Source organism: Scyliorhinus torazame, chromosome 22 (assembly GCF_047496885.1).
Source record: "Scyliorhinus torazame isolate Kashiwa2021f chromosome 22, sScyTor2.1, whole genome shotgun sequence".
NCBI lineage: Eukaryota > Metazoa > Chordata > Chondrichthyes > Carcharhiniformes > Scyliorhinidae > Scyliorhinus > Scyliorhinus torazame.
Window position 1 is genome coordinate 113,117,174 of NC_092728.1, and position 13,255 is coordinate 113,130,428.

The 13,255-nt window shown below is 49.6% G+C and overlaps 1 protein-coding gene across 1 annotated transcript in view; it reads left to right on the top strand.

The window, feature by feature from the left end:
* mymk (myomaker, myoblast fusion factor) overlaps positions 1 to 12,828 on the top strand; it is a 92,809-nt gene extending 79,981 nt beyond the window's left edge. Inside the window, exon 6 of the mRNA XM_072488962.1 lies at positions 10,987 to 12,828. Coding sequence (XP_072345063.1) covers positions 10,987 to 11,130 — 144 coding nt within the window. The 3' untranslated portion in view covers positions 11,131 to 12,828. The remainder of the gene's footprint in view (positions 1 to 10,986) is intronic.
* Positions 12,829 to 13,255: the final 427 nt, after the last annotated feature.

Here is a 13,255-nt window from a genome sequence, read left to right on the forward strand (position 1 = left end):
AATGCTATAGCCAAACAGCACACAGCCAGTAGACTGTAACAATTCATCTTTCCTGTTTCGCAATCCCCAAACCCGTAACACCTTTCCAAAAACTTCAGGAAGATGTCTATCTGTAAAAGCTCAGCACCATGTTTCTGAGTGAACTCTCACGGGTTGAAAGTGAGATTATAATGATAATAATAATCACTTTTTGTCACAAGTAGGCTTCAGTGAAGTTACTGTGAGAAGCCCCTAGTCGCCACATTTCGGCGCCTGTTCGGGGAGGCTGGTACGGGAATTGAACCCGCGCTGCTGGCCTTGTTCTGCATTACAAGCCAGCTGTTTAGCTCATTGTGCTAAACCAGCTCCTGATTACATAGGGAGGCGTTGGCATAGTAGCATTGTCACTGGACTAGTAATCCAGAGGCCCAGAGTAACGCTCTGGGGACCCCGGGCTCAAATCCCGCCACTGCAGATGGTGAAATTTGAATTCAATAAAAATCTGGAATTGAAAGTCTAATGATGACCATGAAACAATTGTCGATTGTCGTTAAAAACCCATCTGGTCATGAATCTCCTTTAGGAAAGGAAATCTAACATCCTTGGGCAGCACGGTAGCATAGTGGTTAGCATAATTGCTTCACAGCTCCAGGGTCTCAGGTTCGATTCCCGGCTTGGGTCACTGTCTGTGCGGAGTCTGCACATCCTCCCCGTGTGTGTGTGGGTTTCCTCCGGGTGCTCCGGTTTCCCCACACAGTTCAAAGATGTGCAGGTTTGGTGGATTGGCCATGATAAATGCCCTTAGTGCCCAAAATTGCCCTTAGTGTTGGGTGGGGTTACTGGGTTATGGAGATAGGGTGGAGGTGTGGGCTTGGGTAGGGTGCTCTATCCAAGGGCCGGTGCAGACTCGATGGGCTCAATGGCCTCCTTCTGCACTGTAAATTCTATATCTTACCTGGATGGCCTACATGTGACTCCAGGCCCACAGCAATGTGCTTGACTCTTACACAGCGTTGTGCAATAAATGCTGGCCCAGCCAGCAATGCTCACATGAACAAATAAAGGATTACATAGAATACACTACACAGAATCAGGCCATTCGGCAGAACTAGCCTTCCAATTTTCCCATTTAAATCTACAACCATAACCCTCAGTTCCCTTCTCCCTCTTTGTCTAACTTTCAAGCTAGCTTAAATGCAATCTCTATTAACCACATCCCGTGATAGTGAGTTCCACAGTCTCGCTCTTTTTTTCTGAATTACTTATTGGATTTTGAGGTGAAAAAGAGGAAAAATGCTCTCTACATTCACTCCACATACTTTAAAATTCTCTATTAGGTCATCCTTCAGTCTTTTTCAAGAGAATAGAGACACAGCCTGTCAATTATTTTCTGATATGAATGTCCACACATTTCTTGTATCATCCTTCTCTGCACCTACAACAGTGCCGCGATATCAGCTTTGTAATATGACCATCAGAACTGCACGTAGTCTTCTAAGTGTAGCCCAACAAAGCTTCGAAACAGGTTGAGCATAACCTCTTCTAAATTCTTTCCTCCGAGAAGTATGCCTTGCTAACCTGTGTCGCAACATTTACTGATTGGTGTATTTGCACTCTGAGATCTCTTTGTTCCTCTCGCCCACTTAAACGTGCAAATCCCAGGTAATAAGTGATCTCTTTATTCTTCCTACAAGATGTACTATCCAGTGAATTTGCATTGAACTTCATTTCCAATTATTTGCTTATTCTACAAGTTTATTCCTGTCCTGTATAGTATTGACTATCCCCCCAATTTGGTGTCATCCGCAAATTTAGATTTTGATTCTAAAGTCCAATCGTTAAAGTAAATTGTGAACAGCAGCGGCCTCAGTATTGTTCTTTGTGGTACACCACTCCCAGCCACTCTTTACCCACACCCTCTGCTTTCTGCCTTGAAGCCAGCTAACAACCATTCTGTCACTTGTCCCGAGTCCCACATTCTCTGACCTTCATTAGTCTATTATGGAACACTTAATCAAAGGCCTTTTGAAAAACCAGGTAAATTACATCTACTGCATTACCACTGTCTACTCTCTGTTACCTCCTCAAAATATTCAATAAAGTTGGTCAACAAGATTTTCTTTTTTGAAATCCATGCTGACTATTCATTATTATATTTCTCATTTCTAGATGTCCTTTTATTCTCTTCTTTAGTAGGGATTCTACTTCTCAGACAACTGATGTTGTGATTGGTCTATAATTCCCTGGGCATGCTCTGATGTCCCTCTTAAATACAGGAATTACATTAACTGTCCACCACTCCTCTAACAATCAGTGTTTTCTAACAAACTATTAAATATGTGTCGTAGTATCTTGGTTATCATTTTCCTGGATTCTTTTAAAATACATGGCTGTAATCCAACCGGAGCAAGGGCTCTATCCTCTTTGGGTCTGTTTAGTTTATTCAATACATACCTTTTTTAAAATGTTAACTGCATTTATCTCATTGCTCATCTCTTCATTCATTGCCATATTCCCTTGATCTAACTCCGCAGTAAAAACCAATGGGGTTGGAATATAAAAGTTTGGAAATTTTACCGAAGCTATACAAGGTCTTTGTGAGGCCATGTTTGGAATACTATGTACAGTTTTGGTCTCCTTATTTTAAAAACAATATAATTCCATTAGATGCATTTCACAGGAGGCAAGGTAGCACAGTGGTCAGCACTATTGCTTCACAGCACCAGGGTCCCAGGTTCGATTCCCGGCTTGGGTCACTGTCTGTGTGGAGTCTGCACGCTCTCCCCGTGTCTGCGTGGGTTTCCTCCGGGTGCTCCGGTTTCCTCCCACAAGTCCCGAAAGACGGGGCGGGATTCTCCGCGAACCGGTGGAGCGTGCCACTCCGGCGTTGGGCCTCTCCGGCGTTGGGCCACCCCAAAGGTGCGGAATCCTCCCCAAAGGTGCGCAGGAGGGTTCTTTTCCGCACCGGCCATGGCGGAGGTTGACAGAGGCCGGGTGCGGAGGGCCCCGATCGCGGGCCAGGCCACCGTGGGGGCACCCCCCGGGGCCAGATCCCCCCGCGCCCCCCCGAGGACTCTGCAGGCCGCCTGTGGAGCCAGGTCCCGCCGGCGGGACCCGCCGAAAACGGGCGGCCACTCGGCCCATCGCGGGCCGGAGAATCGCCGGGGGGGCCCGCTGTCAGCATCCGCCAACAGGCGCGGCGCTATTCCCGCCCCCGCCAAAACCCTGGTGCCAGAGAATACGGCAGCCAGCAGGGGCGGGATTCACGTCGGGGGGGGGGGGTCAGAAAATCCTACCCCTGCTGTTAGGTGAATTGGGCAGTCTGAATTCTCCCTCTGTCATAATATCCACTCATGTATATAATGAGATGCAGACAGGCAGTGATTGACACACAGGATAACCAATGAACACACACGACACATAACAAGCAATCACCAGACAGGACACCACCACTATAAAGCACACAGGGCATTAAGACTCTCCCTCTCCCTACAGGACACAGCTACTGAGATAGTAAGAGTGCACAAGCCAGTGAGCACTATCACCATGAGGTAGAGAGTTAGTCTGGTCAGGCCAGTAGGAGGTTATCAGTTAGATTGATGGAGTGTCAACTCACAGCAGACTCTGTACAGCAATCAGCAAGCTCAATAAAACCGTGTTGGACCATCTCCTGTGTCAGAAGCCTGTTTCTAGTTTCACTGCATCCAGTTGCAGTCAACGTTGAACCAACTTATTTAACACATCATGGTACCAGAGTGCTATTAATCCTAACGAACCTACCTCGAGTGAATCTGCAACGCCCAGCAAGCAGCCATCCAGCGGCATGGACAAGATCCAGCCTCCTTCGCAACTCCGGATCTCCGGCAACCTCGGCGCCAACTGGAAAGTCTTCAAACAAAAGTTCCTGCTGTACACCGAGGCCTCCGACCGCGAGGCAGCATCGGATGCCAGGAAGATCGCGCTGTTCCTGTCGACTGCAGGGGATCACGCCATCCACATCTATAACTCGCTCACATTTGCCGATGGCGAAGACAAGACAAAGTTCAAGACAGTTCTGCTGAAATTCGACAGCCACTGCAACATTGAGGTGAATGAGAGCTTTGAACGGTGCATCTTCCAACAGAGGCTTCAGGGTAAGGATGAACCTTTTCCATCCTTCTTGACCCATCTCCGCATCCTAGCGCAGTCATGTAATTTTGATTCGACGACTGATTCCATGATCCGGGATCAGATCGTTTTCGGGATCCAGTCCGACTCCCTGGGGGAGCAGCTCCTCAAAATCGAACAGTTGACCCTCTCCGTCGCCATCGAAATGTGCGTTGTCCACGAGCATGCCAGAAATCGCTACTCCCGCATCAGGGCGGCAGAAGCTGCAAATCTGGCCTCCCACGAGGCAGAAAGGGTTCAGCCCATAGCGAAAATGCAAGGCCTGAGCATCGAGGAGAGTGGCCGCTTCACGCGCTTTTCTCGGGTCCCCACGCATGCGCACCACGACCGGGTGGACGATGAGGCCGAAGACCCTGAGGTGCATACGCGAACGTCGGCCGACCGCACTGCGCATGCGCGATGGCGCACAGAACGTGCTGACGATAGCGTCATGACGTGTCCGAATCGTGGCTCCGCCCATTTAAAGCGGCAATGTCCAGCCAAAGGCAGGCGATGTCTCCAGTGTGGAAAGCCTGGGCATTACGCGGCCTTCTGCAGGTCCGCTCCACCAAACAGCCAGCGATCCCAGCTGCAGCGCAGACGTGTCCACTGCGTACAGCAAGGCATGCAGGATTCTGATCCAGACAGCCCAACGGACCCCGATGCTGACTGCCTCGAGTCTCCATATCGGGTGGGCATCATCACCACACACGAGTTGGTCTCTACCGTGCCTACCAACCGCCTTTCGATCCTCAGTGTGGACCCAGATGACGAGTGGTGTGCCGTCATCACGGTCAACCAGTCTCGCATCCGATTTAAATTGGACACCGGCGGGTCTGCGAACCTCATATCACAGTCGGACCTCGACAACATCCGTCACCAACCTAGCATTCTTCACCAGCCTGCCAGCTCCTTGACTACAAAGGTAATGCCATAGCTGCCAGTGGGTCGTGTCAGCTAGGTGTCTCTCACAAGGCAATCAAGGCGACATTGAGGTACAAGATCATCCGGCCTGACAAGGCATCCCTGCTCGGTGCTCGCGCATGCAAACTCCCAAATCTGGTACAGCGAGTTCATGCCATGTCCTCGACACCGGCGACGGCCTCGCCCAATGCGAAACTCCAGGCTGAGATAGACGACATTCTCTCACAATACCACAGTGTGTTTGATGGGATGGGCACGCTCCCATATCGCTACAAGATATTGCTCAAGCTGAATGCCACCCCAGTCATCCATGCACCACGCCGGGTGCCGGCTCCCCTCAAGGATCGTCTGAAAACGCAGCTTCGAGAGCTCTAAGACCAGGGCATCATCTCAAAGGTCACGGAACCCACAGACTGGGTCAGCTCCATGGTCTGCATCAAGAAACTCTCTGGCATCGATCCCAAAGACCTGAATCGCAACATCATGAGAGAGCATTACCCGATCCCGAAGCGTGAAGAATTGACCTGTGAGTTGGCTCATGCCAATTTCTTTACCAAGCTGGACGCCTCCCATGGCTTCTGGCAGTTACAGCTGGACGAGTCCAGTCGGAAGCTGTGCACGTTTAACACTCCGTTCGGCCGGTATTGCTACAACCGCATGCCTTTTGGTATCATCTCAGCTTCCGAAGTATTTCATCGCATAATGGAGCAAATGATGGAGGCCATCGAGGGGGTGCGAGTCTATGTGGACGACATGATCATATGGTCCACGACGCCCAAGGATCACATTGCTCGCCTCAAACGGGTTTTCCAGAGGATTCATGAAAATGGCCTCCAGCTCAACAGGGCCAAATGCTCGTGTGGGCGGTCCGCTATCAAGTTTCTGGGTGACCACATTTCACAGCAAGGTGTGCAACCTGACGCCGACAAGGTGCTGGCAATCAATGCCATGAAGACACCAGAGGACAAAAAGACAGTCCTCCGCTTCCTCGGGATGGTAAATTTTCTCGGAAAATTCATTCCCAACGTGGCATCCCACACCACGGCCCTCCGGCATCTCGTTAAAAGATGTTCCAGTGGCTTCCCGCACATCAAGCGGAGTGGCTTGGGCTGAAGGCGAAGCTCACCACAGCCCCAGTGCTGGCGTTCTTTGACCCAACCAAGGATACCAAGATATCCACAGACGCAAGCCAGGGCGGCATTGGGGCGGTGCTCCTCCAGCGAGACGATTCCTCGTCCTGGGCTCCAGTGGCATATGCCTCCAGGGCCATGACTCCGACCAAACAATGGTATGCCCAGATCGAAAAGGAGTGTCTGGGTCTCCTGACAGGAATAGTCAAGTTTCATGACTACGTATACGGTCTGGAAACAGACCACAGGCCTTTAGTCCACATAATCCAGAAGGATTTAAATGACATGACACCTCGGCTGCAGCGAATTCTTCTTTGTCTCCACCGATATGACTTCGAACTCGTCTATACGCCGGGCAAGGAGCTGATTTTTCGCGGATGCCCTATCCCGAACCATCACCATGCCGTGTGATAAGGAGCAAGAGGGTAACTGGAGAAAGGATTGGCCCACTCACAGATAAAAGAGGGAATTTATGCGTGGAGTCAGAGGAAATGGGTGAGATGTTTTATTGAAATTTTTTTCCCAAACAACAATTTTTCCCCTCTTACAAAGCAAACGCAACAATAACAATACAGAAATTTTTAACAATACACAAGTAACAAAACCCCTTTATCTTTGACCTAAACTAAACTATTCCCCCCCCCTTCCCCCCCTCCCTCCCCCTCCCCCCTGGGTTGCTGCTGCTGGTCATCTGTCTTCCCTCTAACGTTCCCCTAGGTAGTCGAGAAATGGCTGCCACCGCCTGGTGAACCCTTGAGCCGATCCTCTCAGGGCAAACTTTATCTGCTCCAGTTTAATGAACCATGCCATATCATTTACCCAGGCCTCCAGTCCGGGGGGTTTCGCCTCCTTCCACATGAGTAGGATCCTGCGCCGGGCTACTAGGGACGCAAAGGCCACAACGTCGGCCTCTTTCGCCTCCTGCACTCCCGGCTCTTCCGCAACTCCAAATAGAGCTAACCCCCAGCCTGGTTTGACCCGGGCCTTCACCACCCGCGAAATCACTGCCGTCACTCCCTTCCAATACCCTTCCAGTGCCGGGCACGCCCAAAACATATGTGCGTGGTTTGCCGGGCTCCCGCCACACCTCCCACATTTGTCCTCCACTCCAAAGAACCTGCTCAACCTTGCTCCCGTTATGTGTGCTCTATGTAGCACCTTAAATTGAATCAGGCTAAGCCTGGCGCATGAGGAAGAGGAATTTACCCTGCTTAGGGCATCAGCCCACATACCCTCCTCTATCTCCTCCCCTAGTTCTTCTTCCCACTTTCCTTTTAGTTCGCCCACCGACTCCTCCCCCTCTTCCCTCATCTCTCGGTAAATCTCTGACACCTTGCCCTCTCCGACCCACACCCCTGAAAGCACCCTGTCCTGTATTCCCTGCAATGGGTGAGATTCTTAATGAGTACTTTGCATCGGTATTCAACAAGGAGAGGGACATGACGGATGTTGAGGCTAGGGATGGATGTTTAAATACTCTAGGTCAAGTCGGCATAAGGAAGGGGGAAGTTTTGGGTATTCTAAAAGGCATTAAGGTGAACACGTCCCCAGGTCCGGATGGGATCTATCCCAGGTTACTGAGGGAAGCGAGGGACGAAATAGCTGGGGCCTTAACAGATATCTTTGCAGCTTCCTTGAGCACGGGTGAGGTCCCGGAGGACTGGAGAATTGCTAATGTTGTCCCTTTGTTTAAGAAGGGTAGCAGGGATAATCCAGGGAATTATAGGCCTGTGAGCTTGATGTCAGTGGTAGGCAAACTGTTGGAGAAGATACTGAGGGATAGGATCTATTCACATTTGGAAGAAAATAGACTTATCAGTGATAGGCAGCATGGTTTTGTGCAGGGAAGGTCATGTCTTACAAACCTAATAGAATTCTTTGAGGAAGTGGCAAAGTTAATTGATGAGGGAAGGGCTGTAGATGTCATATACATGGACTTCAGTAAGGCGTTTGATAAAGTTTCCCACGGCAGGTTGATGGAAATGTGAAGTCGTATGGGGTTCAGGGTGTACTAGCTAGATGGATAAAGAACAGGCTGGGCAACAGGAGACAGAGAGTAGTGGTGGAAGGGAGTGTCTCAAAATGGAGAAAGGTGACTAGTGGTTTTCCACAGGGATCCGTGCTCGGACCACTGTTGTTTGTGATATACATAAATGATCTGGACGAAAGGTATAGGTGGTCTGATTAGCAAGTCTGCAGATGATACTAAAATTGGTGGAGTTGCAGATAGCGAGGAGGACTGTCAGAGAATACAGCAAAATATAGATAGATTGGAGACTTGGGCAGAGAAATGGCAGATGGAGTTCAATCCAGGCAAATGCGAGGTGATGCATTTTGGAAGATCTAATTCAAGAGCGGACTATACGGTAAATGAAAAAGCCCTGGGAAAAATTGATGTACAGAGAGATCTGGGAGTTCAGGTCCATTGTACCCTGAAGGTGGCAACGCAGGTTGATAGAGTGGTCAAGAAGGCATACAGCATGCTTGTCTTCATCGGACGGGGTATTGAGTACAAGAGTCGGCAGGTCATGTTACAGTTGTATAGGACTTTGGTTAGGCCACATTTGGAATACTGCGTGCAGTTCTGGTCGCCCCATTACCAGAAGGATGTGGATTCTTTAGAGAGCGTGCAGAGGAGGTTCACCAGGATGTTGCCTGGTATGGAGGGTGCTAGCTATGAAGAAAGGTTGAGTAGATTAGGATTGTTTTCGTTGGAAAGCCAGAGATTGAGGGGGAACCTGATTGAGGTCTACAAAATTATGAGAGGTATGGACAGGGTGGATAGCAACAAGCTTTTTCCAAGAGTGGGGGTCTCAATTACAAGGGGTCACGATTTCAAGGTGAGAGGGGGAAAGTTTAAGGGAGATGTGCGTGGAAAGTTTTTTACGCAGAGGGTGGTGGGTGCCTGGAACGCTTTGCCAGCGGAGGTGGTAGAGGCGGGCACGACAGCATCATTTAAGATGCATCTAGACAGATATACGAACGGGCGGGGAACAGAGGGAAGTAGATTCTTGGAAAATAGGCGACAGGTTTAGATAAAGGATCTGGATCGGCGCAGGCTGGGAGGGCCGAAGGGCCTGTTCCTGGGCTGTCATTTCTTTGTTCTCTGTTCTTTGGTCAGTGTCACTGCAGAACCAGGAGCCGAGGCGGGTGGTCAGTGGAGTGCGCAGCAAGATAGCCGCGGTAATGGCGGTTTGTGCCTGGATACTGTCCCAGTCAGGTGGGGGTGGGGGGTCCCCCCGAGGCGGGGGGGGGGGGGGGGGGGGGGGGGGGGGACCCAGGCTGCTCGGCTTGTTCGTCCTCAACCCTCCCAATGTCCCTGGCAGGGGCCCCCCACCCCAGCCAGCCTGGCCCGTGTCCGGGCCGGCAGCCCACAGTCGCTCCTCTCAGTGTCCTACATCCCCTCTCTCTCCCTCAGCAGCCACGATGCCTGTTTCACAATTCATTCCCTGCAGGAAGAGATCAGGGTGACATTTTTAAATGCTGCCCCGATCTCTCGACCCCCCCGCCCCCACTCATCGCAGCCTCCAGACCCCACCCCCCTCAACGTCCTAACCTACCCCACCGCATAATGGCAGGGAACCACCAGGCCCGATCCTTGACATGGGCAACCTGGCACCCAGGCACCATGGCACTGCCAGCCTGGCACTCTGGCAGTACCCACGGGGAATCCTGGCAGTACCATGATGGCACTGCCAGGGTGCCCGGTTGGCAGGGCCAAGGTGCCAGGCAGCATTGGGAGTGCGAGGTTACCACCCTGCCTAGAACCCGACCACCCAAGACTTCCGATGGCCTGGGAGACCCCCCCCCCCCCCCACATCCCAGGTGCCGTTACGCCTGGTCCATGTAAACAACTCCATGGTGAGGCCTCCCAGGTCCCTGGAGTCTAACTGCTCATTTAAATTGTAAATCTGGATCTCGCTCAGTCAGGGTGAAATCCAGTTCGCAACGTGTCTCGCGAGATCTCATTAGATCTCGTGAGGCATTCTGAGATTTGTAAATCTCGCAAGCGGCCTGCGCGTGATTTAACGCCCTTGTTGTGTCATCGAGTCAGGCACGACGAGGCCGTTCGATCACGCCCACAGAGTGAGTAAATCTGGGGGAACGGGTTCGCCAGTTCCAGTGGTTGGTCGGATTAATGTGAGCCAGAATTCTTTCTGTTGCCACTGGCTTGATGCTAGACAGCACATGCTGTTGGCTGGAGTACTGTTCCTGTTGGAGGTCAAACAGTAACTGCCTTAGTTCAGTTCCAGCAGACAATATTACCGTGCAGCTACGGGGAGGTGATGTGACATACCTCCTCAATATTGAACAGAGGATGTAAATTCCCATGACTGGAATCTTTGGATGTTTAATCGGAGTCAGGATTCGTTTACCTTTTGGTTTCAATAACTAAATGAAGCCGTCTTCTTGAGTTAGAACAGTTAATGTTCAGGCCATTAGCAGCATTAGGGGAGATTAAGATCTGTGAAGACTTGCCCTTGTTCGAAGGTGCCTGGAACCGTCCATGGAGCCAGTGTTACTTTGAAACTGCTGCTAGGTATCAAGTGACCAGCTGGAGCTTTTTTTTTCTGCTCTGCCATTGGCTATTTTGAAAAACACAAAAAAAACCTTTATAAAGTAGTCCAGCAGATGATTTTTTAAATGTTTCACATCTTGACCATGACACATGATCCTATGAAATATGCTATATAAATCCAAAATGCTGTTAATATGCTGAGCAAATGAATTATTTGTTTATAAACTGTGTAATAGAAAATAAGTTTTGGGGCAACTGATACAGGCTCGCTTTTTCTTTTCTGAATAGGAATGGGATTACAGTTACGTGCACAGCTTCTACCATTGCAGCCTGGCAGCCTCCTTTATCTTACTTCTTCCAAAGATCAACTCTCAAGCAGGAAATGGAGGAAATCCAATAAAACTAAGTTGCTGCACACTCTGCTGTGTCTGAAAGAGAACAGAATCTGTCCTTGGTCCCAGCAGTATATTCCTGCATTGCATCAATTAAATGATCATTCCTTTTCCTATGATATGAAAAAGAAGGCATGTAACATATCTCCAACCAATTTGATATGTTCAGAAATATTGAGTATTGGCTATCTGGTGATAATTTAAATTGATTGAAGTGAAAGCTCAGTTGGTGTGTGAATGTGTTGTTCCAAATGAATGATCATAAAAACATAGAGACAAACAGAAAAAACTAAGGCCGGTTTTAAAAATAGACTGTGTGATCGTTACTAGGAAATGGGTTCCAGGGCCACACATTCCAAATCATGGCAAGGAACCCAGTGCATGTTTAATAGAGGAAGCTACATACCGGGAGCACATCTTAAAACTTAGATTAAGAAGCTCTCCACTGGCCTGATAAATAATTGCAGCATTTAACCCAGCTCAGCAAACAAGTTACAACCCTGGTCTCTGCAAAATAGAGTCATAGATTCATACAACAGACTCGGCCCATCGAGTCTGCGCCAATCAGAAACAACCACCTAACTATTCTAATCCCCTTTCCCAGCGCTTGGCCTTGTCAGCCCTGGGATCACAAGAGCACATCTAAATACTTCTGAAATGTTCTGAGGGTCTCTGCCTCCACCCCCCTTTCAGGCAGCGAGTTCCAGACTCCCACCCCCCTCTGGGTGAAAAGGGTTCACATCCCCTCTAACCCTCCTGCCCCTCACCTTAAATCTCTGCCCCCTGGTCACTGACCCCTCCACCAAGGGGAAAGGTTTCTTCCTGTCTCCTCTATCTGTGCCCCTCATAATTTTATACATCTCAATCCTGTCCCCCCTCAGTCTCCTCTGCTGCAAGGAAAACAACCCCAGTCTATCCAATCTCTCTTCATAACTAAAACTCTCCCGCCCAGGCAACATCCTGGTAAATCTCCGCTGCCCCCTTTCCAGTTATCACATCTCTCCTATAACGTGGATTCCAGAGCTGCACACAATACTCTAGCTGTGGTCCAACCAGCATTTAAATGTCTAAAACCCCTAATAACCCAATGCTTTTGAAATAAACCTTGCTTTACATCTGAAACCGGTTTTTCATGTCATTGTGTGTTTTGAATTGGAATGTAATAAATTAATTTCTTTGTAGGTTTCTTTTTTAATCCTTATATTTGTCCGCCACCCTTAAATTATCGGTAAATTTGTGCACATGAAGGTATGGATCATTTCATGGTGACTGTGTGGAATTTGTAATTTCTCCCCATCTCTACATAGGTTTCCTCCGGGTGCTCCGGTTTCCTCCCACAGTCCAAAGGTGCGCAGGTTAGGTGGATTGGCCATGATAAATTCCCCGTTAGTGTCCAAACATGTGCAAATTAGGTGGGGTTTGGGGGATAGGATGGGGACCTGAATGAATCTACAGTGAAAGGCATTACAGACTGGAAACAGAAAACCTCAAATTGAAAGCCTAAATTGAAGAAAGGTGTGCTACAAACAACTATCTAAAACAAAAACTCTTATCCTTATTTTTCACCCCTCTTTTCACCTCTGTGTTTATCTGTTTTGAGTGTGTGTGTGTGCGTGGAGGGTGGGGCAAGTTTAAGTGGGAGGGTTAGGAATTAGATAACAGTTAACCTGTTGTATTTGCTGCAGATTTAATCATGGTTATTGATATTAATAAACTTAATTGTATTTACATTTACAAACCTGGTGACTAGTTACTGGGCAGCCAAAGACCAAATACTTTGGGTGTTTTTCTAAGAATTTCTTAATTTCAATTGTGTTGTGACTCTGGGTCAAGTGGGGCTTGAATTGACCACGCCCCAGACCAGGGTGTCATAACACTAAACTCAACAGGTTTACTTATTGGCCGGGATTCTCCCCTACTCCGGCGGGGCGGGGGTTCCCGGTGGGATGGAGCGGTGTGAACCACTGTGCGTCGGGCCGCCCCAAAGGTGCGGATTTAGGGGCCAAGCCCTCACCGTGAGGGGCTAGGCCCGCGCTGGAGTGGTTTCCGCTCCACCGGCTGGGGCGGAAGGCCTTTGGCGCCACGCCATCTGGGGCCGAAAGGACTTCGCCGGGCGGCAGATGTCCGCGCATGCACGGGAGCATCAGCGGCCGCTGACGTCAACC